Here is a 27,953-nt window from a genome sequence, read left to right on the forward strand (position 1 = left end):
TGATCTTGTGAGGGAGCTGGATTTTCTGCAGCTGTTTTTTTCAATTCAGGGAGCTTTAGCAAAATTTCAAGTCATGTTTCAACCACATACCACTTGCATTTAAAGGGCAGCTATTTCCTGCCTTCTGGAAGCCACATGCTGCTCCTGTTGGCCTTGAATTTGGTTGTCACGTGGGTTACAAGTGGAGGCTTCAGCTTGGCTTTTCCTGATGGAGAGTTTAATGCTTTTATTTATTTATTTATCCAAACCATCACTGTGACCAAGCAGATAAATTAATGTGGTAATCTTGGACACATGTGATTTGTAGTTGTAGCTCTGATTGGTATAACCAAATGGCATCTACTGCTGCCAAATGCTTCTGGGAGACTCACCATAAAAGTATAATTTGAGCAAATCCTATGCAAGTGCTCAACTGTCTATTGGAAGCACCGAATTCCTAAATAGCAGAGATGAACACAGAAGTTTTATAGAAATCGCTTTGCAGAAAGATATGCATGTGAGATAGGCTTTTCCCTTTTATAAAGACAAGTCCAGAACAAATTCATCAAGCACGGAGATCACTATTCTCCAAATATAACCAGAAACTAGCAGGGTGCATGGTCTCCTTGCTGGGGGTCTCCTTGCTGGGTTACTGTGTGGCAAAGAGCTGCGTGGCTGAACCGTGAAATCCTTGTTTCCATCCCTGAGCACAAGTCCACATCACTCTGCTGGCTTTAGGTCTGTGAAATTGCACTGGACACAGACAGACTTGGGAAGGGGAATCTCCAGTTAAACCTGCCCTCTACAGACTCCTTTCTTAATGCAGCTTGTGTTCTTGGCTTTGGTTTGCAAGTTGGAGCGAAGCAATGGACTTTCTGGCTGTCTCTATGCTGTCTCCGTGGTGGAGGAGTGTATGGGAAACTAGTAATCACAGCCTGAAACTCTAATTAATCAGCTGAGGTGAGTGTTAGGTCAGCTGTGGAAGCACAGGTGAGAGTAATTGAGCTGTGCTCCTGGGAGGGGTGGAGCTTGACTCCACCTTCTCTAGACTTCATTTAAGGGCTGACCACCACTAAGGCAGCATCTCTTGGAGATTACTCCTTGGTAGAGATTGCCTCAGCATTTCCCAGCAGACTGAAGGCTTCCATATGGGTGAGTTTTTTCTGTAAATAATCTTCTGGGTATTTACTACTATTGTTATTTTATTGTCATTGTACTACGAGCATCCAACTCCTCTTCTTGCTGGTGTGTCCTTGCTGCTGGACCACTCTGGGGACCGCAAGATTGGTGCCCATCATAGTGCCAGGTGAGCAGCTGGGTAGTAACCATTGTGTATTTGCCTCTATTTACTTCTTTCCAGAGCAGAGAAAAACTGGGAGCTGCTGTACTCTCTTCTCCCTCTGGCCACCAGCCACCTGCATTACTCAGAACAGTTACACCTTGCAAGGCACGAGCTCTTGTGATGGCTGAACTTTTTAGGGTGGCTCTGACAGACCTGTGAGGAACCCCAAGCATTCCTGCTTTCTTTTTAGGGGTTGTTGGTTATTTCTAAGCCTGAGAGCACTTGCTGTCTGGGGAACAAATCTGCATAGCCTTGCCAGTAATGTGAGCATCACGGATGGAAGTAATGGTTCACAGGTGGGATTAATGATTGACTAGGCGGGATGAAGTGCAAGGAAGTGCTTGCTGATTGGGACACTTCTGGAAAAGGCGCGAAACCTGTGTGCCAGCCTCCATCCAAGGGAGGTGGCAGAAGTGCCATGTTTTCAGGTACACGCTTAGCCACACAATGCTGCTGCAGGACTGCTGGGCTGGGCTCTACCTGCTGCTGCTCTGCCAAAGCTGCTGGCTGGAGGCTGCCAGGGGTAAGTAGGAATGTTCTTTCCCCATAGAGGCTTTCTGGAATGCATGCAGCCTTCCTGGGCACACTGAGCAGCTCATGGGCTAAGCTGAGCTCCTTAGCACCACAGCTTTGCATTTCCAGTTCACATCTCTGAGCAATGTTTGTTTCTGTTGTAACTGGCTATGGTACTGTGCACCTTCATAGATGCCAACGTGGGGGAAACAGGGATGTTCTCTGGAAAAAGAGCCATTTTAGTGCGGCTTTACAGGACAACCCAGAGCTGTTTGGGGCAAACTTTTGGCAGCAGTGGGATGTGGGCAGGGAGGTGGCTGAGGCAGGAGGGATAGTGCCTCTGTGTCATGCCCAGCTTCGGGGTGGGTGGTGTCCCTAAGTGTCTGGGGCCACATATAGGGACGACACACAGGGAGTGGGTAGAAGATCCAAGTCTCAACTTCTTGGCTGTTTTATTCCAATACCCCTTACCCAAACTGCGTAAGGATCAGTGAGTCCAACATTTGTTTCCACACAGGACCACCCCAAGTCCAAACCCTATGTCTGGGAGTGGTATCCAGATGCTTCATGAACTCCATCTTGAGGCTGTGCCCGCTGCCTTTAGCAGCTGTTCCATTACCGTGTCCTCTAGTGCAGCACCTGTCCCTAACCCCCATCTGCCCCTCCCCTGACTCAGCACCATGCTTTTCCCTTGGGCTCTTTCCCTGTCACAGAGAGCAGAGCTCAGCGCTGCCCTCCTCTGCCGTCTCGAGCGGCTGCAGCCACCATGAGGTCTCCTTGGAGTCTTCTGGGCTGAACCAACCAGGGGACCTCTCTCACTCCTCATGTCTTGCCCTCCTGACCCTTCACTATATTTTAGCCTTCCTTTGGATGCTGTCTAATAGTTCTATGTCCTTCCTACATTGTGGCATTCATAGTTGCGTGCAGTGCTGTAGGTGAGGCTACACAGTACTGTGTAGAGAAGGACAGTCCTTTCCCCTGCCCAGCTGGCAGTGCTGAGCCTGATGCACTCCAGGGTACAGTTGGCCTTCCTGCCTGCCAGGGTATACTGATTACTCTTGAGAATTTGCTGATGAAACCCATGCTGAAGTCCTTTGTTGGTGCGTCTTCCCATCAGTTGATCCCCTATGTCTTTCTCCTCACCAAAGTAATACTTCATGGCTAGGAAACGCACAGCCCAGAATAATTGAGTGATGGCCACCTGTAAACAAAGGTGTCTGAGCGTCTCCAAGTAGCCTCTGTGGACTCTCAATAGTGTTTCAGCACACTGCAAGACACAGTGCTTCAAGGGACAACAGCTTTTCCAACGTAAGTCACGTTTCTTCTCTCCCTCTGATTCTGTGTTCTGGTTTGCTTCTAGGTTTGGAGGAAGCAGTGAAGTGTGAAAGCATTACTGAAGCACCCCTTGGTCAAGAGGCAAATTTCTCTTGTGACTTCTTGCTCCATATGGATGTCTTGCAAGTAACTTGGCAAAAGATAAATGGATCTTCCATCAGGAACATAGCCACTTACAGCCGAACCTATGGACTGCGACTGCAAGAATCATTTCAGAGGAAGGCACGTCTCACTGTAGCAGCCCTGAACACCTCAGCCATCACTCTGCAAAATCTCACTTCTGAGGATACATCCTGTTACAGATGCATCTTCAATGTGTTCCCTTATGGCTCTTTCAGCAGCCCAGATCTATGCCTCAAAATCCAGAGTAAGTTTTCCACTAGCAGCTTCTCGCTTTCTGGCACGCAGCACAGGTCTGATGGAGTCAGAGAGCAGGTGAAACATTATCCCCTCCATCCATGTCAATTTGCAACACAGCAGCATGTGCTTGGTGGATGTTCTCCAGAATCACCACTCCCGTCCATAGTGGTAGTGAAGGTAAATAAGCCAGGGGATGCATTTGGATAAGAACCCTATTACAGAAGGCTGACCTGTCCAGCTTTGACCACTTACTCACCACTGAGTGTAGTAAACACNTGAAGGTAAATAAGCCAGGGGATGCATTTGGATAAGAACCCTATTACAGAAGGCTGACCTGTCCAGCTTTGACCACTTACTCACCACTGAGTGTAATAAACATCTTCTCTCATCGATTTTGGAGCTGTAAGAGGAATTTGATTACTGTTTGGCTACCTAAGGTTTCCTCACTGCTGTCTGCTCAGCAACAGGAAAGCCTCCCTTGATATCACCTACTTGGCTGATGAAGGCGTGGGCAAGCCCCCCAAGATAACACCATAAACAAAATCGAAATGGAACATCGACAGTAGCAAACAGATGCACCTTCTCTGCTAGCTACCTCTACACCTTGGCTTGTTTACTTGAGCACCAACAGTGAAGGAAAATGAAGTCATTTCAGCTCACAATCAAAAGTCAAGGCTGAGTTTGCATGGAGAAGTGCAGCATGAAGCAGGGAGTACTTTTGAAATCAGTATCTGTAGTGATCCTGCTATACTGGTCCAAGGAAACAAAAATATCAGCATGTTGTGTGTGATTTCCCCATTGTTTGGCTGTTGTCTAGATCAGCAGTGGTATGTACAATTATAGTAGTGCAACTTGTCATAAAGAGTCTGGTCTCATTAGAGATCTTTTCTGAGAGTACAGAGCTTATGTGGGATGAATATTTCTTGATTTGAAAACATACAGAAGGCTCCTTCCTATACTACTTCCTTGGCTGTATGGTGTGTGTATGTGTATATTAGTTATGTAGGAATGACAGGATCACAGAATTGTAGGGGTTGGAATAGACCTCCAGTGATCATCAAGTCCAATCCGCCTGCCTAAGGAGGCTCCCTAAATCAGGTTGCAAAGGTGAACATGCATCTCTGTGTGTTTCTTTTTATACGTGATCACTTATTTAGGGATGATGTTCTCCAGCAGCATCCCCAGCTGGAGTGTGCTTGTAGAGTAGGCCCTTGCTGTTGAATACTGGGGAGCAGTCTTTCTCATAGAGGGTCTTATAGGACATATCTCAGGAATGATGAAATGCTTCCCTAATTATAAAACTTCCTTTTACAGACAGTGGAAACGCGAACAACCCAGAAGTCAAAATGCTGGTTATGGGTTCCCCAAGTATGAGAGGTATTTCTGTATTTATTTAAAAGTAAAATGATTAATGTTTCAGTTTAGTCACGACCTCTGGAAGAGGACAGGAAGAATATACTGACACTCCTTCATGCTTTGTGTTTCTTTGTAGGTATTCAGAAGATAATAGGTTTTGTGGTGGTCTTCATAGGTGCTCTCTTAGCAACCTTGATACTTCTCATCATGGGGCTAATCAAAAGAAGGAAGAGAAGGTAAGAGTGATTTTCATTATCTTGTGAATAACATGGCTTATCTGGGTTCACATTGCAATTTGCCTTTCTCTTTCCTGTTGGTGTTTTTATATACTTGCACTGGAAACTCACCCAGGTGGAAACACTAGTTTTAAAGCAACAAGATTCACTCCAAATGTGAGATTTCTAAGTATTATTTGATGAATTTGTGTTGTTTGTTTTTCTTTCAGACTGCAGAAACACAGAGCGCATCGCACACCTGAAAAGGAGGAAGGCTTACAGGAGGATGTAAGTGAGCAATCTGTAAGCCTGGAAACACCGAAGGTTCAAGGCAGTGCTTATCAAAATGAGGTAATGCCAGTTCCCAGCACTTCCAGCAATTCTCCGAATCTTTCAGAAGTTTTGGACAATTATTGGGAGGAACATGACAAAAATCTTCTGTTGAGATAGAATCATAGAATGGCTTCGGTTGAAAGTGTTCTTGAAGACCACTCAGTTACACCACCCTGTCATGGGTGGAGACCCACTAGACCAAGCTGCCCAGCATCTCATCCAACCATGCCTTGAATGTTTCCAGGGAGGGAAATCCACAGCTTCTCTGGGTAACCTGTTCCAGTGTCTGTCCACCTTCACAATGAATAATTTACCCCTAAAATCTAATCTAAATCTCTCTTTTAGTTTAAAACCATTCCTTCTTGTCCTATCAATATCTATACATGTAAAAAGTTTATTTCCCTCTTGTTTATAATCTCCCTTTAAATTGAAACGCCTCAGTGAGGTATTGCTGGAGCTGTCATTTATCCAGACTGAACAAGCCCAGATTCTTCAGCCTATTTTCATAAAGTGCTGCAGCCCTCTGTAAATATTCATCCTTTCCAAAAGCTCAACTCTTCCCTGCGTTGGGGGCCCCAAGCCTGGATACTATACTCCTGGTTGGGCTTCAAGAGGGCAGAGGGGTATAATCACTTTCATCTTCCTGCTGACTGCCCCTCTTTTGATGTGGACCATGTTTGTTAAGGGTTCGAGAATGACAAGGTTCATCTGAAATTTTCATGCAGATTATTCTGAGGGGAGGTTGAATTACTTAGCATCCCATTCATCATCTCTCAGTGAATAATGAGATCTGTCACAAAAGGGACTCTACTTCTGTGTTGAATCGCAGAAGTTATCTGTTCCAACTCTGGTGGGTATGATCACAGCAAGCTGAGGTTCCTCAAGAACTCAAGAGGTTGCTTAGGAAACCCTTAACAGCTGGACCTGGAGATAACTGACTTTAGATGGGGAACTTTCCTTTCTGGCCACAATGCAGATGAGGCAATCCTGGAATTTTCTCCCAGTTGTGCAGTTCCAGTGCTCCCAGGTTGTACAGTTTGGTACCTCTCAGATCAGGCCACAGTTGAAGGAGCAGCCGTTCCAGGTATGTTCAGGGAGCGCCTGAGCATTTCAACACACTATGCTCGAGCAAAAGCAAAATTGTGCCAGTGGCTTATGCAGAGATCACAGAGTGGCTTAGGGGTGCAACACCACACCAGCGTTGTGAACAGGAGCCCTTTTGTTTTCTTGTTTTCACGATAATGGTCATGGTAAATTATTGTGCTGATTCTTTTACAGAGGCAGACACCAGGATCTATACTTCGCAAAAGGCAGCCAACTCCGATGAGATATCTGGAAGAGAAGAAAGAAAGAGAAACCTGGAGGAGAAACAAGAGGCTCGTGTTTTCAGAGGAAGCTGGTAGCCAAGACAGTACCAGCCACAACATACCCCAGGGGGAGCTCACTGCGTTGAGCAATGATGAGCTGCTCTGCACGCTCCTGAAGAACAACAGTGACACAGAGGAATGTGAGGAGTCTGAATTATGCCCTGCCCTGGCTACTCCTTGGCCCAGTACAGGAGAGAAATCAGCCCACCAAAGCCCTGTTGCTAGAAGTCCAGAGGAGCACTGAGGACATCACATGGGTGGGGAATTCAAGCTAAGGGCTCAGAGGAAGACCCAGCATATAGAGGCCCACCTGGTGCTGTCTTAGCAGTCCTTCAGTCCCAGAATTCAAGTGTATACTGTCAAGATAAACCACTACTGGATCATCTTTTAAATGTTATAAAATGTTGTTTTATGAGGGTATGGGAAGTGGGATGGCATGCAGTGGGAGACAGTGTATGTTTTCTTATTAAATGACTTTCTATTTCTTAGTACCTTTTTGATGTGTTTGTGTGCCTGGGGGTCTAGTGCCAGAAGCTGGACTGAGACCATGGTGCTGGGGACTAGAAACACCCACATAAAGCAAACCACCCACCAGACTGTCCAGGGTCAGAATCTGTGTGTGGTGTCTTTGGTGAGTGTGGGTGTGCAGGTATGAGAGCCAACAAGCATAGAGGTGGACCAGCTTGTAAGTAGAAGACGTTTGGCCTGGTAGTCATGGGTGGACTAACTGAGTTCTACCGCTGTGGAGAAGATGGCACTGTCTTCCTGTCAGAGGCAGCTGGCAGTCAGGGTAGGAGCAATGGGAACAAGAAGGTCCCACTCAGTGTGATAAATGTTTTGGTTTTTTTTCCTTACTGAGATGTAGGACAGACATTGGAACAAGAGCCCAGCAAGGCTGAGGAGGCCCCAACCTCAGACACAGCCAAAATTCTCCTGGACAGGGCCTGGAGCAACCTGATCTTCCTAATCCTGCTTTGTGCATGGTCCTGTACAAGGTGACATCCCAGATTTCCTTTAGACTGAGATACCCTGTGATGCCATTTCTGGCACTATGGGTATTTCCTCTCTATTTGAACTCTTCATTCTTTTTCCAGTTTCTAGCAAGGCTGTGAGAGGAGAGGTCATGGTTGTAGAAGTCTGTGAATTTACCATATTGGCCAACAAGTTACTGCAGGTTCTCCTTTGGTGCTCCACAAATAATCAGGCAGAAGGATCTGTGCTGCAGATGCACCAAGGCCCGTGGGAGTGTACTAAGACAGGTATTTGGGAAAGAGTTACAAGTTTAAGAGCTTATGATGGAAAGCTTCCTCTGTTCTTTATTTTATTACAGGAAACATTACCAGCGTCACTGGGAAGACTTTTGACAGATTGTGCGGCTTCAGGGCAGAGTGCATTTTTTTCAGTAGCAGAGTACCCTCTAGTGGAAGAGATCAGGAATTGGTGTATGGGAGTCTTGTGCAAACATTTCTTGAAGTTTGTCAAGATAGGTGCCATGACCACTGCCCTGAGGAATGTGTTCCAGGGCTTATTGCCCTTTCAGTAAAGAACTGTATCCTATTACGCAACCTGAAAGTGAAAGCTTGGCTATCTTGAACATCCAAAATACAAAGAAGATAGTTAATCCTTTTCCAGGTAAGTGGTATCCAGGGCCACAGACAAAAACCTATGTGCTGTACTGCTGCCTTCCAGGTTCCTGCTTTGGGCATGCATTCACGTGTTTGGCCTTGTGTTTCTTCTGGGATCAGAAAAGGACTTCCCACAGCAGCCTGCTACGCTCATGTAAACAGCAGGACTGGCTGGTTAGACATCTGCAGTTCTCTCTCCAGCAGCGGATGACATTCCTCAGGGTCATGGAAGATAGTCAAGTAAGGAAGTGCAGCCACAGCATCACACAGTGGAATGAATAGAGACTGTCCAGCAGAGAACTCTGACTGTGGTCACTGAAGGGCAAAGTAACTAACAGGGAACTTGGTTTCAGTCCTGCCTTGAAGCCCTGGAAAACTTGCAAAGAATCTTGCAAGGTGAGCGTATACCCAGGAAGCAATTGGGACATGCTCCCATGTCTGTTCTGAGATTGAGATGAATGGAGGGCTTGCTAAGGCAAGTGTGGAATCACAAGGAGAAGTGTGGTTGCTGGATGTCTGATGGGACCTGGGAAAGCATCTAGGGTGCCAAAAACCTGACAAGTTCTGTTATGTAGGTTGTTGGCCATGGATGCTCCTGTTTGCCTTGAAATTGGTAGTCACGTGAGTTACAGGTGGAGGCCTCAGTTTGGCTTTTCCTGATGGAAAGTTTATTTATTTATTTATTTATTTTTCTATCCACCCAGCACTCTGACCAAGCAGATAAATTAATGTGGTAATTTTGGACATATGTGTTCTGTAGTTGTAGCTCTGATTGGTATAACCAACTGGCCCATAAACCATTGACATGGTGTCCGGTTGGTTCAGAGCCTGCTGGACTTGTAAGGTTATTCTTATACACTGCTGGAAGGTAGTACAGGCTTTATCCTCAGTGCAGAAGTGTTATTTTCCTAAGAGTAAAATGTCAGCTCTTGTGAATATTAAGGAAAACAGAAAATGTGATGAAGTGCACAACAAGGATTCAGAAAACTGGTGGACAGAAGTAGTCTCAGCCTTTCCAGGAAGTCTCACATACAGGTTTTTTTAAAACACTTTGGTTCTGGATGTCTGCAAAACAGATTAACATGTTGGGTGTTTTTTTTTTGTTGTTGTTGTTTTTGGTGTTTCTTTTGTTTGTTTTTTTTGTTTTGGTTTGGTTTGGTTTTTTTTCCCACTAGCGATCAGGTAGAAGTTTAAAAGCATCCTTTTGATTTTTTTTGCTGAAATATCATTAATTGTTCCTTTTGGTCTTTGTAATTGCAAAGGGAAGAACCTTCAGGAGGAAAAACATTGCCAAGTAGCTGCGACCAAAGCCAGCCCCACTAACGAGACCCAGGTAAAATGTTCAAGTTATCTTTACTTTTAGTGTAACCTTATCTTAGAAATGTACAGTGGTGGTCTCACCTTTCTTTTGAGACATCTTTCTCCCCAACGACTACCATGATCTTCTCCCATTTACCTGTCCCTAGGAAGCTGGAATTCACACCGTCTGGGTGCAGGAACATTTGTTTTTCTCTGTAATGTGCAGTGTGCTTCTGAACAGGTCTGTGTAGCAAGTCATGTCCACAGCCTGTGGCTGCCAGTTAGAGAAAAAGCTCCTATATGGAGATTGCAAGAGAAGCGTGAGAAGTCATTGAAGCAGAAAGATCAGTGTGTTTCACTGGGAAATTAGAGAAGGGAAGAGAATATGTGATTACATGCTTTTATGTTAGATATATCAAAGATGAATGGTGTGCAACGGCTCCCATTTCTATGAAGTCTAACACAAAACATCCTTTTACAGCGAAGATTAAACATGTCTTCCATTTTACGCTATGAGAAGGACATTGAAAACCTGGAGTGTGTCCAAAGAAAGGCAAATAAGCTGGTGAAGGGTCTGGAGCACAACTTTTACAGGAAGACTGTTCAGTCTGGAGAAGAAGAGGCTCAGGTGAGACATCACTTTCTACAATTAACCTGAAAGGAGGTTGTGGCGAGGTGTGTGCCAGCTTCATCTCCCAGGTAACAACAACAGGACAAGAAGTAATGGCCTTAAGTTGCACCAGGGGAGGTTCAGGCTGGATATTAGAAAATACTTCTCCAAAAGAGTGGTGAGGCAGTGGCACAGGCTGCCCACGGTGGTGGAGTCACCATTCCTGGTGGTGTTCAAGAAATGTGATGCTTAGGGACATGGTTAGTGAGCACAGTGGCAATGGTTTGGTGGTTGGACTTGATGATGTTACTGGTCTTTTCCAACCTTTATGATTCTATGATAACAGGCAACAGGTGCTCTGAAACATACAAAGGTATCCAAGTATTAGTGAGTTTTGGTAGTGTTACTACCAAATTTGATGTTGAGGAGGGATATGTGAATTTACATAAGCAGAGACAGAGAAAATCAGCAGCCCAGTAGTCTTGATGTGACCTCCAGCAGCTGATATAGCCTACACAATTCAGTGCTTTTCTCATAACTGAAATCTCTGTCACTCCCACTAGCCTCAGTCTAACCCTTTATTTTCTCTTCCTATCGAATGACAACAGCATAAATCAGCTGTCCCACATTTTTCTTCCTCAAACCTGTGCAAATTTCACTGTTTACTGGCACAAATGGTTCCTCTTAAAGGAGGTCATTAGCCTAAAAATAAAGGGAAGAACCTAGAAAGGCATTCAGAATAGAGAGCATCCAATGAGCAGGCAAAGGAAAGACTACAGACTAGAACTCATTCGCGACAGGAGAGATTTCAGATCACTTTCACCAGCACACAGGTAGCAACATAGGTTAAAAAAAAATAAGCAGTACAAATAACTCACCAGATTTTAGGACAGGAAGCTTCACCACTTTTGTTCTTGTTAACTTCTAAGGCTTTATCACATTGAAGCATTGGTGTCGGCTCAGCTACCACCTGCTTTGGGAAAGGCAATGGAGACTGCTAAACTGAGCTGGGAGCATGCAAAAAGAAAGAGCTGAAATGACAGCACAGAACAGGGCTGAAAGAGACTTTCGTGTCTTTTAGTTCCATTATGAATATGAAAAGTTTCTATCTTCTGAACCTGCTGGACTGCGTAGAGTCATTTCTCTTTGCCTCTGTATGCCCTCAGGTTACCTCTGCTTTTTACCTACTACTTCAGAACTACCCTCTCCTTGCTCAGCTCTGGGCTTTGCCCTCTCTTTCAGAGAAGCAGCTCTCCTACTTTCCATATTCTTTTTTCTTTTCTTCTTTCTTCCCTTAGTTCCATCAGCCCACTGAGGGAACAGGAAAATATAGACAAACAGAAAATTGTTCCACCACAGAAGACATGAGTTGTTGGATGATCTAATGGATGATCTAATTAAAAATATTCAAGTCCCCTGAGTGTCCCCTTTATCTTCATGAAAGGCAGAAGGATGTCCTTGGGACTTCCCTACTTCTGTTGCTTTGTTGACACAAGGAACTTCTGGATAAACTTGTTTTAAGCTGTACAGTCCACAGTTCTCTGGAGTCCCTTCTGAAATCCCCTCAGTTGTGAAGGTAATAAGTACAGAAGACCCGCAAACATGTTTTTCTCATGAGAAAAATCAGTCTGAAGAGTACAGGGACATCAGATTTAAGCAACAGGCAGCAGGTTAGTTGCTGGAGCCCAAAACTGTGACTGATGGGATGATCTCAAGTCGTGCTACAGGAGGTTCAGGTTGGATGTCAAGAAAAACTTTTTTCTCCAAAAGAGTGGTCAGGACAGCACAGGCTGCACAGGGAGGTGGTGGAGTCACCGTTTCTGGAGGTGTTCAAGAACTGTGTGGATGTGGTACTAAGGGACATGTGTTAGTGGGGAAAATAGTGGTGGTGGGTGGATGGTTGGATTACGTGATCTTAGAGATCTTCCCCTACCTTGGTGATTCTATGATGGAAGGAAATCTGAGCAGTTCAAGCTCTTCCCATTGGAGACGGAAAAAATGTTGAAGAAAGCTGGTGGCAGAGCCTGGGTTATGGTCTGTTAATGGAAAAGCATGGACTCCAGTAAATCCAGCATGGTGGTGGAGCTATTTTAATAGTTGCATCCTGCTGGAGGAGCCACTGTCTGACCATGTTTGTCTGTGTCTTAAGAAATGAAGGGGTTCAGTTTTAGATGGGCTCACAACCACTCTGATAGTCTGAGGGCAGCTTTGCAAAGGTGTTTTGGCAGAGGGGTGAGAATGTGTAATGATTAGTGTTTTCCCATGAACAATGATGTTTTAAAACAGGAAGCCTTCTAGATTCTTCTAACAGAAATATATAAATTAGTATGAATGACCTGTCAAAAGAGGTGTGAGCTTGGTGAGGCGTGAAAGCAACAGAAGAAACGGCAAACAGCAGACACAGGTGGTGACAAGTGGTGCTGTTTCTAACTGACTAAATTGAGAAATCAGTTATTTTGGACAAGGCTGGGGCAGAGCTTTGCTGGGGGAAAATGCTCTATTCTAACAGCAGGAGGCCAGCAGCATGAGCGTAGTGTGTATGGGATCTGTTAGGTCATGGCCTGAACCGCTGATTGAACAGCTGGGGAAAAGACCGGACAGCCCTGGGAGCACAGGTGAAGGCAATTCAACTGTGTGACCAGAAGGGGTGGAGCCTGGCTGCACCTGACTGCCACCGGGGAAGGATCTCTGGTTAGGAATCCCTTCTTCCCTTCTTTAATAGTTTTCCCTGTAAGCCTAGATCTTCAGAGGTGGATGAATGCTTTTTCTTTCTCTTTGTAACATCTTTTCATTACATGACTCCCTTTGTCGTTACACCTATTCCATTGTGTTGATCACTTTGATTGTTACGTTTGTGCGACTTCTATTAACCAACAGGGCTGTAACGGCAATGATAAAAGCCCATTTCCAATGATGCAGAGACACATCCCGATGTGAGCTCATAATCGCCAACAAGGAAGAAGCCCTGAAGAGCCTGGGTGTCAAAATCGACTTGAAATCACACTTGAAATCCGTAGGGAGCAGGCTTTGAGCAAGAAGCGATTTGCACTGGCATACGATCCTTACAATCCGGAGAAGGAAGAGGTTCTGCAGCGTAGCCGGACACAGCACAGCCGGGGGTGGGAATTACCGCCCTGCTGGCTGCTTCCCACCGCTCGCTGTGCCGTGCAGCGGGGCCAGCTCGCTCCCTCCCCTCGGGCTTTCGTGGTGAGTACCCGCCGATCTCCTGCGGCTGTGTGCGAGGAACAGGGGTGGCTGGGGATGCCGGGGGCTCCGCAGCGTGGTGCGGTGCGGGTGGTATGGACGGTGAGTGGACGTGGAGCTGAGAGATGTGAGTGCTCCCGCTTGCTCTTCTAAGGACCGGTATGGCGCTCCGGGTGTTGCCAAGAGCATGGGAATAGTGATGCGTCATTTTTGCAGTTCGTGGGCTGAAAGATGCATAGCTGTTAAAGTTGGTTGGGAAGTTGCGACCGACAGCAGTACAGCTCTGACAGAGTGGCTGTTAGTAACGTGGCTGTGGGGAAAGAGGTGCAGGTGGGGTGAGTACAGCTTAAAGAAAGATTTGCTCTCTGCTCTCTCTGTCTCACAAGCTTCCATGCTAGGATGGGCATGTGACAGAAAGGGATTTCTTGTGACCCACAAGTGGGCATGTGACAGAAAGGGACTTCTTGTGACCCACAAGAACTGTGCTGCTTCCTCATTGTGCATCCTGTGCTTATGCTGGATAGGAGCAATGACATGTTAGTGACTTTATCAGGTATCAAAGCAAAGAGACAGGTGATTGTTACTGAAGAGGTGCTTTCCTGTGGGCACAGCACTTCTTTTTGGGCTTATAAAGGCTTCTGTAACTTGCCTCGACAGGACCTAAGGGGAAGGCATGGAGCTGTGTCGGGGGGGGGCAGCTGGGGTTTAGGGACAGGTTTAGGGACAGGGTCTGCACCCGAGGGCAGTGGGCACGGAACAGAGTGTCCAGGGCAGTAGGCACGGCACTAAGCTGCTGGGGTTCAAGGAGTATTTGGATACTGCTCTTAGATCTTTGATCTGATTTTGGGTGACTTCCATGTGAACCACGAGCTGGATTCATTGATCATAGAATCCTTAGAGTTGGAAGGGACTTCTAAAAGCCACCTAGTCCAACTGCCCTGTAATAAATTGATTGTTATGGATCTCTTCTAACTCAGGATATTCTGATTCTATATTTTTCCTCTGTTTTGATGGTTTTTGCATGTTTTTATGTATATTTAAACATCTTCGGGACATGCTCAAGTATATCACGGTGCTCTATCACATGGCAGATGCATTATTCATTGAGCTTGCTGATGATGTAGGTGTCTTGTTTCTGATTTCTTGATTTTTCACAACTTGGTATCACCATACAAACATTCTTATAGACCAAAAGAATGGGGAAAGGGTTTATTAACAGAGTGAGTTTAAAATGCAAGATAGATTTACACAGAGCAAGTATTTCTGTGATAACATAGAAACTGTAAAGCATTTTCTGTTTCTCTTGCATGTTACGAAAATCTGACAGAAGTTGCAACTTGTGTTCTTGATAAAAAGCACTTCCAAGAAATATCAGCTAGTTTTGCAGACGTTGGCAGGTGTACATGATACATGTTGCAGAGAGATTTATTTTTGTGAAATTATGTTTACGTGACACCAGCTGCAGTTCCAGGCGGATCCACAGTTCAGTTGTATTGTGGCATTATTACCTGATGGAAGGTAGTAGGAGCAAGTCAAAAGCTGTCTGCTAAGGAAAGCTTGCCTCTCTTCCTCCTTGGAAATACGTTTGTGCATAGGAGGTACTATATGCCACGTGGGTTCCCAGGTTCATGTAATTGGAGGTGTTAATGTATGCCTTGGTCTCGTGAGCTGTCCGGGACAGCTGACATGTCACGCTCTTAGTCATACTGCTGGGCATGCTTCACAAGCTCCCCTCTCAGCACAGTGCTACAACATGCTTGGATGGATAACATGTTAATGGATAGAACATGGCTGTGTGCATACTTGTGGAGCAAAATCGTTGCCTGGGAAAGTCTGAAGGGAGATGCCAACTTTCTCCTTCTGGTAACTTTCTGCCATGACTGATTTTTTTATTATTATTTTTTATATATATATTTTTTTTTGGGGGGGGGGGACGGACCTTTCTACACAATTAGATGCAGTGGATCTTTTAGCTGCTCATGTCAGTCCCTGGGCTACAAGCACCAGCCTTTCAGAAGCACATCCGTTTTATAATGTTTTGTTTTACATGTGCCAGTTCATCTGAGAGCAAATGCTAAATGAGAGTATAAACTGCTCTTTTCATTTCTGTCTGTAAATGTGGACCTTTGAGGAACAGTCCAGAAAATTAACACCTCTATAGGTTTCACACAGCATTTTTTTTCCACCTTGACTTCAGCTCTATCTCTGCTGTGTGACAGGACGTGGAAAACTTGTCATCCACCCTAGTAAGTTTATTTTCCTTAAATGACAAAGCAACGGTTACTGTTCACACCAGAAGCTGATCTATTATTAAGTCATACATCTCTCATTATCTTTCTTCAGGCGAAGAAGATGCTTTCTTCCAAAATGACTTTCCAAGCCCTGGTTTTGAGTCTGGTTTGTGTTGTGCTTGGAAAGGCAAAAGGTAAGTTGAATTTCCTTAAATCTGCCTATAGATGTTTGGAGAGTTGGTTTCTGACTCCTAAGCCTTCACTGGTCAGAGTCAAGAGCAAAAAGACATAAAATATAGATCTCTGATGCCATGTGACAAACATCAGACAGCTGAGGCAAGGGCTTGGATCTGGCAAGTGTAACACAAGGTCTTCTGGATTAGCATTTGGAGACCGGGACGCGCAGTGTCCCATATCGATGGCACTTTTTGGGAACCTTTGTTCACTAGAGTTCAGAGTTTCCCATACTGCATCCTCTCCCGTGGAACAAACTATGGATTTATTTCTTTCAGTCTCTCTCACATACACCACAATCTCTGAAGCTATGTAGTCTAGAAATTGCCTTTAGCTAGATTTGCCCTTCGGTTCTATGAGAATGGATTTGCATGTACTTCCTTTATCCATTTAATCTTCCCCTGGATTTTAGGAAGTAGAAATTGTTCATGACTCCACTGAGACTGGGAAGGCATAAGTTGGTGTAATAAAACTGAGGTGAGAGTGTACAGGGATGGGTACAAAAATAGATACGTCTTCTATTTAGTTTGGATGGAGCCTGATCTTCATCTGGTGTAAATCGGCATAACTGGATCTCTGGGATGATGCAGGAGGAGGAATTCTGGGCAGAGAAAGCCCACATGAGAATAATGCTTTAGCTGATGGCATTGTTAAGTCTGTGGGTAATCCTGGGCTTAGAATAGTGTCATGCTTCTGCATGCTTGAACTGTTTGCTCATTTCACTATTTCATGTTGTTTCAGTGGTTACGCAGACTGAGCAAAGAGCGGTGAAGGTGGGCGACAGCGTGACTCTCAGTTGTGCCCTGACAGAGCCCAAGGATGTCGTGCAAGTTACATGGCAGAAAGACAATGTAAAATCACAAGATAACATAGCTACATACAGCAAGACAGCAGGATTAAAGATTCAGAAACCCTATCAAGACCGGATAAATTTCACTAGCCTGATGCTCAACAACACAAGCATCACCTTCTGGAGCACAAGAGTAAATGACACAGGGTGCTACTTGTGCTTGTTCAACACCTTCCCTTTAGGCTCCTTTTCAGGACGTTCTTGTCTTGGAGTCTATGGTGAGATTCTCTGCAAGGATATGTCTCCAGTAGGAGGAGTGGGGTTTTCTCATCCACAGAATTTCCTTGAGAGGACATAGAAACCTCAGTGGTAGGAGTATCCCTTGGTGGGGAATAGTTTAGAAGTAAAGCTTTGTTGCTGTGAGAAGGCTTTCTGGTGTTGTATTCAGGCCTGTCATGGTGGCTTTGATGCTAGGCTGTCTTTGCTTGCTATTCTGTGAGCAACAGCTTAAAAAATGAGGAATGGAATCTTTGTAAGCCCTAAGCAGTCCTGTCTGGATTGTGAGTAGGCCAATACTACTGCAGCTTCCTTTGTGTGTTGGTTACATCCCCAGCACTGCAAGCTGCCCCAGGGCATTAGCAGACAAGAGAACAGAAAAGGCAAAGTTATTTTTCTTAACAAATCATTTCCAAATCTGGATTTTCAGGTAAGATGAAATCATTGGGGTATATCACTTCAGTGTAAGAGGGGGAGCATTGAGTACTGGGGGTGATGGCCCAATAGTGTTACTGTGTCGTGGGGCAGTGTGAGAACCCTGCAAGCCTTGCTCTGATTGATAATGGTTCATCTGCTATTACTGCTGCTGGTCAGGTGCTTTTTGTGGTGATGGTTTGTCTTGTTTGTGTCTCGGAAGGTCTCAATGCATCTATCCACTACAATGTTTCTGAAGGTCATCTGATAGCCACCTGTAGTGCTGTCGGCCTCCCAGAACCCACTATCAGCTGGAACAGTGCATTCAATTATACTCCTACACAGGAGAAGTTCAAATATGATAATGGGGTCGTGTCCATCACCAGTCAAGTGAAGGTCTATGACTTTCAGAACAGCAGCAAAGAGGACTTGACCTGCAGAGTGAGCAACGAGAATGAAGAAATGGAATTGCCCATAAGTATGAAAAAAAGTAGGTGACTGAGATAAGGCCTTTGTTAGCATTCCCTTGGCCTCTGCGTTTTGTGTGGTTGGATAGGAGTCTGCTGGGAAAGAGAGTGAAATGACTGTGTGCCAGAGGAGGAGGGAGCCCTATTCTGCACTGTGGGTGGCTTAATAAACATTGAAGTTCTGAAATTAATAACAAATTCACTATCAGCAATGATTAACCAGATGTTTCAGTTAAACTTATTACAGATTTTGTTGATACTGCACCTGGGTAACCTGTGCATTATGTTTTAGCTTCTCTGACACTTTTGCTAAGAGATGTGTGTATTGCAGTAATAATCGAGGAGGAATGATACTCCCAGGCAGACTGGAAGGAGGTCAGTTGAAGATGTTTATAGTGATGTTACAGGGAAATACTAAATGAAGCAATGCAACTGCTGAATACTTGGTAGCACTGGTTTAGTTTTCTTCCAACATTGCATTCTACTGGAAAGATTTCAGCTCCAGCTCTATGGGTGGCAAGTAGGAACACGAAAAGCTTAAGTGCCAGCCTCATTTCACAGAGGAGTGCGAATATAAGTGTTTTAAAGTCCACGTATGCCTAAATCCAGAGCCTCAAAGGGAAGATCACTTTTCTGCTTTGGAAATTAGAAAAACAGGAAGGGCAGACTAGGACTGTGGGTTAGTTCCCGTATTACATGCTTGAGATAAGAGCGTTATATGGAAAATAGTGAGGGGTAGCATACAAATAACTTCTAAAACTTTCTCTCTGAAATTACAAAAGGACATCAGTCCTTAATTCTGAGTGACGCTAATTGCAAAACAGTAATAAATTCTTACTTGTGTCTTGAGTGCAGTTATTTTGTTTTGGCCTTTTAAAAATGTGTACCTCTGGAAGCAGGAAACAGATCTTGCTGTTATTCCTCACTGGGAGAGTGAAAAGCCCAGCAATAGGGTGTTGATTTAGCAATCTTTCACAGCTTAGAGAAGGAGATATTCAAAAGAATAGCTCAGCCTAGCTGTTTTAAAAGATTTCATGTTTTTCACTTGATTGGAATAACTTCAGTAAGTTTTCTCGCTGTTATCACTGAGCACTGAATTTGGGCTGTGTGTTATTACTTTGATTAATGACAATCAGATCATGTGGCTGACACCTAACCATAGAGGGGCATTTACACTAGAATGTTGTTTAGAACTTCTCGCAGGTATTAAAACACATCCGCCTTCTTGTCTGAATGTAAGTTTATTCTTTGCAGCAGTGTTTTATGTTCAGTAGTGAAAGAAATATCATTTCTTTTACTAACTAAGCCTCAGATTCTGGATGAGCAAAAGAACTCTTTAGGAAGTGTTAGGGCATGAAATTCTACTTGTATATGTATCCCAACTATCATATTGACGTTTTCTGGAAAGCAATGGGCAAGCATATTCTTCTCTGAAGATAAACATACTCTCTTCTGAGCAATTGCTACTTGAGTATAGTTTAGCCAAAGCCTTTGCAAAATCTTAATTGAGAATTGTTGTCATGAAATAGGTATTTCTCTTGCCTTTTTCTTCTCATTTTCTTGGGTAAATTAGCTTTGTTTCTTGTTTGTTTTCTGCATTTTTTTTTAAAATTTTTATTTATTTTATTTTGTTGTTCTTTGCAGAAGAGGGATTCAGGTTCTTGGGGCTGGCTATTGCTGCGACTCTATCACTTGTCATCTTGGTCCTGGTTCTCACTGCACTGTGTTGGAGGAAGAAGATATGTAAGAGGAGCTGAAATGGTGAGTTACTGGTGTGGAAACCAGTGTTTTTCACAAAGCCATAATAAGGTCTTGCTGTCAGCAGGGAAGACTGAAACTTTGCTGAGCTATTGTTATGGAGAATGGGTGGTCATATTGCCAGACTTTATGATGTGTTTACTGTTTAATTGAATTTGCCTCAGTTGCTTGTAATTTCAAGAGCTGTTTGGCACTGTTGCCACTGAGGAACAATACAGGACTATAAGTTAGGAGGGGAGGATATGGGCAAAGTGAGATGCACTGTCTGTGTTTCACTTTCTAATGGAAGTCTTTTCAAACGCGTTTCAGTTTTCTTTGTTGTTTTAGAGGGACAACAAAGAATTGAGTCTTGTCTGCTGAGAGAATTTTTGGCAGGACACTGATGAGAAACCAGCTCATTAAGAGTTTTGTACTCTCAAGGCATGGCCATCTTCTAGTCACAGCACCCTGACACATTTTAAGACACAATGTGGAATGATGCTCAAACTTGGTGTGTGAATCTGATTCCTAATGCTGAACAAAGGAGATACAGCTGTGCCTGTAGGTGTGATTACCTGACAATGAAACAACTCTAGGCATTACTACTAGTAATAGGATAGCAAGGGAGAAGTAACTGAAAGGAGAGAAAAGACTTGAAAAATCTCATGAACTTGATGGTCATTGCTAATTTCGCTTTTGCATCACTGGATCAGAATGCTGTGCTTGGCTTTAGATTCTATGAGTATGTTTAGAAATGCTTTCAGAAGCCAGCAGACATTAACTCAGCTCATTCTGGAACATTTAGACATGTGCTTCATGATGATAATGTGATATAAGTTAAAGAGGTGTTTCCAGGAATATCAGACCTGTGTATTGTGAACCTGAACCTATGGTGCTCACAGTGTGGAGAGGGTGACGTAGTAGATCCCCTACTGCCAGGGACACAAAACTTCTTTGAGGAAAAAAAAGAAATGAATGCTTTGTAGACCCCTGGTATGACTTCCTAGTTATACATGGTGCTTGAGATCTACGTCACTCCTATAAACAATTACAAAGAGAAAATTTTCTGACCAACCTGGAAATGAAAGGACAAAGAGTTGGTTCTATATTTTGGTTCTGCTTTCAAGGCATCAGAAAAGAGAAAATGGGATGGTTGTGGGAAAGATGTTTCTCTGTTCTAAAATACCCCTTCCAAGCACCAATGAGCTTGTATCAAGCAGACCTAGGAGGAGACACCCTGAGTCAGGGTGACTTGACAGAGATCTGTGGTCACCCTCTGGAGTGGTTCAGGGAGTGATGGGGCACAGGGACCAGTGTGCCGTCTAAGGCCACCTTGTTACATACATGCACCCTTATGCTGTGGCTACAGCAGGTGGCTGAAGCAGGAGTGTATCAGTGAAACATATCTTAATTGGACCAGGTTGGTTGTGTTTTGATGAAGCTGAAGTTGCTAACTTACCTCCTAGTGGGATTTTGGCCCCTGGATATTAGTAGTTCCCTTTGTGGTTCCAGAGGTGATGTATAAGGGGACCTTTACAGTAAGCAGTATGGTTAACTTCACCATAGGTTCCCAATGCCCTATACCATCTGTTGTGCATCAGAGGGGAAACTTCAGCAGCATTTAGCAATGGATCTGAGCTGGTATTAGGGTTTATCAGCTGCAGCAAGATTTGAGATCTACATCTGTTGAAGTTCCTTCTCATTTATGATGGGTTCGGTTAACTCTAGTGCCAGGATGTGACAGTGCAGTTGGAAATCATACCTTCTGTTCTTTTAATGTACTGTGCTTTGTTTAGAGTGTTACCGCTCACAGCTACCAGGCTGTAATGAGGAAATACCTTTGGTATCCTTACCTTGGCTCTCACTTCAGACCCTGGTCTGTTTTTGCACAGGCTTATTTTTTTTTTTTATTTTCCTCTGGTGGGCTATGAGGTCTGTGCATGTTCTTTAAAGCACAAAGATGTGTGTGAAAGAGAGTAGCATCTTACAGATAGTAACTTCTATCCTCTATTATCCTGAGATTGTGTTGGAATGAGGAACTTCTGAACATGCTTCTAGTAATAGCCTTGCAGAGAGCTAAAGTAGCCCTGTCTGGAGGATGCCAGCATCTGAGACTGTTCTGTGGGGCTTCAATGCTTCTTTTCATTCTGCACTAGCTAAAAAACAGTTTTATCAAGATGGTTTTTTTTCTTTTCACTAGAACACTGACTTTTTATCTGTGTGGCTGGGGACTCTGTCGAAGTTTCTCCTTTCTCTTTCTGCTGTCCCATCCCTCAGACACTTGCCTTAGATACCACTTACAAAGTGCATATGTGTTTTGGTTCTCTGCAGAAAGATCCAAATGAAACCTCTTCACAAAGCCTTTGTGTTTCCAAGTTAATGACTTTTTGACAGACAGTGAGGGGCTTTGTGGTAAGAATCAATGCCAGAGCATTGGAGAGCTTGCATCTTCACCATTGGTTGGCTAAGCACAGAGGCAAACTAGATGTGCTGTTACTCCATGGAGGGCAAAGAGCAGGATGCGGTCAGTCATCTTTCTGCAGATGGAATTTTGCTCACACTAATGGTTTGTCATTACTACACCTCTGTTTAAAAAAAAAAAAAAAAAACCAAAAAAAAAAAACCTGCACCTTTTCCTAATTGACTTACCTCACTGTAGAGTTAACTGTAAAGCAGTGCAGTTAACAAACCAGCTCACTGGACTGAAGCAAAATAAAGGCTCTTAGATGCAGTAAATTCCTGCGGCTCACCTACCTCATACATGTGTCGACCTGTATGCTTTCCTCAGCATCCACTTGTTTTTCCAAGACCTGCAGGATGCTCATGTTTCAGTCCGGCCAGCTGAGGCTTTACAGTCAGTTCTCAGGAGCCAGCAGTCTCTGGGGGTATTAAATTCCATACAAAGGGTTCTCTGGAGATTTGTGGCTTTCTGAGGGAAAGTCTGTTTCACATATGCACATGGATACCAGAATCGTTGTTTTTTTCTTTTAGTACTGGTATCCATGTTGGAAAATTTAAGCTCCATTGGGTGACAAATGCATGTTTTGCCACATACGGAGTTTTAGAAATGGTCAAGCAGTATATTTGTGTTTAAAAAGCCATAATAACAGGACAAGAATTCTTGGAGTTTGTCATTGAAAGGTATGATGTGAGCAGATTAGGAGGACCTGGAAGAATAAAACATGAATGGTCATAGAAGAAGAGACTAGATCTGATTTAAAAACCTGTTCTGTAGGAAACTTTTGCATGGCAATGAGTTTCTCTGGTTTAGAAATTGAAACATTGAAGTTTTCCTTTCTGTGAAAATTTTATGTAACTTATATTTCATACAGCTATCTACTTTATTGAGTATTAAGTTCTGATTTTAAAAGTAGTACTGGTCCCCTCACTACAAGACAGGCATTGAGGTCCTGGAGTGTGTCCAGACAAGGGCAGTAAAGCTGAAGAGGGGTCTGGAGCACAAGTCTAATGGCGGAGCTGGGATTGCTCGGTCTGGAGAAGAGGAGGCTCAGGGGAGACCTCACTGGCTACTACAGCTACCTGAAAGGAGGTTGTGGTGAGGTGGGATTTGACCTCTTCTCTCAGGTAACATTGACAGGACAAGAGTTAATGGCCTTAAGTTGTGCCAGGGGAAATTCAAGCTATATAATAGGAAACATTTCAGGAAGGGTGGTGAGACATACGCACAGGCTGCCCAGGTTGCTGGTGGTGTTGCCGTCTCTGGAGATATTCAGAACCTGTGGATGCAGCACAGAGGGGCATGGTTAGGGGGCACAGTGGGTTCGTGGTTGGTACCAACCTTGGTAATTGATTCTATGATTCTGTGACAAACATTTGTCAGAGTACAGCTAACAGACTTTAAAGAGATGCTTAGGCTTGATATGCTTGGAATGTTACATGAGTACTATTTAAAAAAAAAAAAAAAAAAAAAAAAAAAAAAAAAACCCACAGTGAAAATATCTCTGAAGCACCAACTAGAAATTACTTGCTACCCTGAATAGGAACTAAAGGTACCTTGATTATTTTTTAATTTCTGGAGCTGCTGAAAATGATACAGATTTAGCCCTGTTATGCTTCAAGTAATATCTTTACTGGTCAGCTATAATACATAGTCAATAAAAAAATCAAATTTTAGGGGGCTGAAGGTGTCCCAGAAGTCTGGGAAATATGGAAGTGCTTGTATGGTAGATTCCAGTAATTCAGGAAACTTTACAGCCACAAGCACTTGTACAAATGTGCTATTTTTTTTTTTATTTTTTTTTATTTTTTTGCCGTGTTTCTGTTTACAACAAGGAGAATTATTTTTTTGGAGTATTCTCGAGTACTTATTCATTTTTGGGAAGGCTGTGTTTTTGGCTTAAGGCTACGTAGTTTCTCATCTGATTGGTATGACTTCTTGTTTGTTCCGTGTGCTTTGATTCACAGCTCTATATTTTTCTTTTTTTAAGAGTGGCAAACCTGATAGTTACAAACAACGTAGGAACAGGTTGGTCTTAGGAGGCTTCTCTGAATAGTTTTCCTGAAGTGAAAGCTGAATATTAGCCTTTCAGAGGGTGAGTAGCCAGCAATGCCCAGGGGAATGGTCTCTGGCTATTGTGGCGTTCTATGCGGGAGGTTGCTCCAGAGTCACCTTGGTTCCCTCTCTTGTGGCTTCACTGCAAGTAAAGGATTCTATTTGCAGCTTCTTTCCTTTTCACTTCTTAACAGTAAATAAAAAGTACAAATAAAACAAAAATAAACCCACAAAACCACAGCTTAAAAATTACAACCAAAATACATCGTAATCAAGAAGACTTAAATAGCATTAAGAGAAAAACAGAAAGTGCCTATACAAACACTCATCAGGAGAATGGTAATTTGGAGCTGCCCAGGAGGTTTCCCACACACACAAATATTTTACAGCAGAAGCAAAGGATGCCTTCTTGCAAAGGATGCAAAGGGTTTCATGACATAGCTCTTGTTCTATAAAAAGTCATTTTAAAATTGTTCTGTTTACAAAAGCGCAACCAGCAGTACCTTCCAGTCTGCTCCATACAGAGAGCAGAGTACAGCTGCTCTTTTAGAGCATCCCATCTTTTAATACCCCTAGCTTTCATCACTATGGGCAGGAGAACTGATGCTTTCTCTCTTTTCCTATCATGCTTTCCTACAATGTGTTCCTTTTGCTGCCTTCCATCATGGACAGCAGTGAGCAAGGAGATCCTTCAAAATCATCCTGCCTTACTGGAGGAGAGGTGCTTTAGGCATGTGCTGCTAAAAATGGCCCTCCCTCTGCAGAGGCCTTTGCTAGGTGTGACTATCAGAGTGTCTATTCCATGCACAGTATCTGCTTTTATTTCCCCATGAAATAATGTCCCAGTTCGTCCTTCTCTTTTCATGCAAACAATTGTGTATTGAGCGTAACCAGAGAATGGCTAGCATTTGAAAAGACTGATAAATAGCATTTCTGTGAAATGTCATCTGGCTGCTTCAACTTCTTGCGGAATGAACTGTAAATTCTTAAATGTTTTTTCCTTTTAAAAAAATACTTCAGCTGTGGGCTGTGTTATTGGACAAGGAGGTGGAAACAAAAACACAAAAAGCAAGGATGGCAGGGGTTTTATATTTCACATCTCAACTAAATTTATTTATTATATGTCATTTTTTACATAGGTTGCTATGTTGTCTTACCACTTGGCTAAATTATTTGTCACTGAAATGAGAGCAAATGGTAGGCCAGCCGTAAACCCAATGCGTTAACAACCAACCTGTTCCTTTAAAATTATATTGAGAATTATACTGGGGTTGAGTGGCTGGATGACTGTGAAGAGGAAATGAACCTGGGGTGTTGGTTGATGCTCAGTTGAAAGTGAGCCGATAGTGTGCTCAGGTGGCCAAGAAGGCCAACGGCGTCCTGGCCTGTATAAGAAATAGTGTGGCAAGCAGGAGCAGAGAGGTAATGATCCCTCTGTACTCAACACTGGCGAGGCCACATCTCAAGTACTGTGTTCAGTTTTGGTCTCCTCACTACAAGAAAGACATTGAGGCCCTGGAACATATCCAAAGAAGAGAAACAAAACTGGGATCTGGAGCACAAGTCTTACGAGAAACAGCTCAAGGAGCTGGGATTGTTTAGCCTGGAGAAGAGGAGGCTCAAGGGAGACCTCATCGCACTCTACAACTTCCTGAAGGGAGGCTGTGATGAGGAGGGGCTTGGCCTCTTCTCCTAGGCATCAAATAGGACCCAAGGAAATGGCCACAAGTTGTGCCAGAGGAGGTTTAGATTAGATATAAGAAAGAACTTTTTCTCTCGGATTGGTCAGGCACCTGAATGGCTGCCCAGGGATGTGCTGGAGTCACCATTCCCGGCAGCGTTCAAGAGGCGTCTGGATGAGGAGCTATGAGATCTGTGGGAGTGGCTTGTGGTAGCAACGGTGATAGGAGGACGGTTGGACTAGATGATCTTGTAGGCCCTTTCTAACCTTGTGATTCGATGATTCTATGATATTTATAGAAAGTAGAAAATTCTTTTTTTTTTCTTCTTCCAGTAAGTTGTTCCTATAATATGCAAATAGATTAATACTAGTCCTGGAAATCTGTCATGCTGTACTCCATGTGTCTTGCTTGAAGATGCCTTCTTATTTATGGTCTTCTATTTAAACATGCAACAAGGCCTTGCATTCAGGTAGTGCATCCAAAAAGGGGTGTGGCAGTTCTCCATTTACTTTCAGGGTAGTGCAAGCAAATAAATCTCAAGCCATACTTATTCTGAACCTCTCTGGTTCATCCTTTTTCAGCTTTTTCTTTGTTTTCTAGGATTGCAGAGGATTTCCATTCATCTCCTGGATCATTACAGCCTAGCATCCCGGAGTCAACACTAAAGCAGAGACTTGCACAACTGGAAAGTAGCAGCAGTAAAAGGAAAATACGTCAAGACTAAAGTGCTGAGCTCTCTAGTCAGCGTCTTCATTGCTGAAAGACTAGCACAGTGTTTGATTTCTGATGTAAACACTACATCACAAGGAAGAGGACCAGAGGGAATGCTCAGTCCTCTCTTCTGCTGCCAGACAATATCTGCTCTGCTCATGCCATTCTTGGTACTGCTGGTCTGCAAATGTATTTGCCTTCTTCCCATGGAAGCTGTGAGCAATCTGGGGGTTCTCTTCCAGTGTGTAACTGCTCTCAGTAAAGAGCTGGGGGGATTATTTTACTAATAGCTTTCTGCAGTGTTATGTTTTGCAACTCAGTGACTCATTTTCTTTCTGTCATCTCCTTTTCTTCTTTCTTATTCAGCTAATGCAGCTCCTTCTCCTTGCTTGAAAGCATCAACAGCTGTATTTCTGAGCTACCTATAGAGAGAGATCTGCTGCTGGTGGTCTCAAACCACACCAAATCTGCTGAAATTATTGGTAAAAGGTCAGTAGGAGTCAGGTGAAAGATTAGTGGTAATAGCAGCCATAATTGGGAAAGAAGTCTTTTCAGTAATTTATTTTATATGGCTTTCTTTCAAATCCTGTTTTGGTTTGTTTGTTAGTTATTTGATTATTTAATATGTAAATGAGGAGAATATTGAAACAAAGCTCAGTAGTGGAACTACTGTCATACCCTCCTTTCTGTCTGCTTTCCTGTTGGTCTCTCTCTGCCTTCTGATGCAGTGCTGTTAGTACCCCAGCCTTTTCCTTGCTTAGTTGCCAAAAGGCATGGTCTTGCCTTCTTGATCATCCTCGTGGTCACCTGATACACTGCTCCATCCCTTGTCTCCATCTATTCTTGTTGCTTGTATTTGAGCAAAGACAAATGGCTCTGTTGGCCAAATGCAATTATTCCATGCCTAGACTTTGTCACGTGAGATGTTACACCCCAAGCTAACCACGTTACAGCACTATGGATTTAATGGGATCAATGGAGAGTTTTACAGAAGCTGAATTTGCTACTTTGCCATGATTTTGATGGCAGGTGGAACCGGAGCCTCTCCAGTTGTTTTTTTTCTTTTCCCCTCTGATTACCAACCCATGGCTGATAGCTTTGGACTATCAACTGATTTTCTTTTCTATACATATTTTTAGTGGTGTTATGTGTCTCATGTGTATTGCTTAATTATTATCTATGCAAAGTTGCTTTCTTTACTGATGTCCTGCTTTGTTTATTTGTCTTTACCAAAGAGAAGTGGAATAAAGAAATTTTGAAAGTAAGGCCACGTTGTTCTTATTTGTAAGTAGTACCTACAGTGTGTATGGGCCTTTGTAAATAGAGCCAGAGTAGTGCTCAGGGTGAGAGAAGCACCATG

At 43.6% G+C, this 27,953-nt stretch overlaps 2 protein-coding genes across 9 annotated transcripts; both read left to right on the forward strand.

Annotated features, from left to right (window-relative positions):
- The first annotated feature begins 1,094 nt into the window (after positions 1 to 1,094).
- On the forward strand, positions 1,095 to 7,291 carry LOC107321484. Of its 2 annotated transcripts, none has more exons than XM_015878454.1 (6): positions 1,095 to 1,131; positions 3,195 to 3,536; positions 4,844 to 4,906; positions 5,022 to 5,121; positions 5,331 to 5,451; positions 6,712 to 7,291. In XM_015878454.1, exons 1-6 carry the CDS (start codon positions 1,128 to 1,130, stop codon positions 7,042 to 7,044), a joined length of 963 nt encoding a protein of 320 aa, XP_015733940.1. In that variant the 5' UTR covers positions 1,095 to 1,127; the 3' UTR covers positions 7,045 to 7,291. The 2 variants fall into 2 exon arrangements, with proteins under 2 accessions (XP_015733940.1, XP_032303964.1); XM_032448073.1 differs by lacking the exon at positions 1,095 to 1,131 and adding an exon at positions 1,325 to 1,844.
- Positions 7,292 to 13,048: 5,757 nt separating this feature from the next.
- Positions 13,049 to 27,858, forward strand: LOC107321499 (OX-2 membrane glycoprotein-like). Of its 7 annotated transcripts, none has more exons than XM_015878490.2 (6): positions 13,049 to 13,541; positions 15,882 to 15,963; positions 16,745 to 17,071; positions 17,707 to 17,973; positions 19,595 to 19,711; positions 26,483 to 27,858. In XM_015878490.2, exons 2-5 carry the CDS (start codon positions 15,891 to 15,893, stop codon positions 19,705 to 19,707), a joined length of 780 nt encoding a protein of 259 aa, XP_015733976.1. In that variant the 5' UTR covers positions 13,049 to 13,541; positions 15,882 to 15,890; the 3' UTR covers positions 19,708 to 19,711; positions 26,483 to 27,858. The 7 variants fall into 7 exon arrangements, with proteins under 7 accessions (XP_015733976.1, XP_015733971.1, XP_015733999.1 ...); XM_015878485.2 differs by lacking the exon at positions 13,049 to 13,541 and adding an exon at positions 13,581 to 13,640; XM_015878513.2 differs by lacking the exon at positions 13,049 to 13,541 and adding an exon at positions 13,642 to 13,665.
- The last annotated feature ends 95 nt before the right edge of the window (positions 27,859 to 27,953 follow it).

This window comes from Coturnix japonica, chromosome 1 (genome assembly GCF_001577835.2).
Source record: "Coturnix japonica isolate 7356 chromosome 1, Coturnix japonica 2.1, whole genome shotgun sequence".
Classification (NCBI taxonomy): domain Eukaryota; kingdom Metazoa; phylum Chordata; class Aves; order Galliformes; family Phasianidae; genus Coturnix; species Coturnix japonica.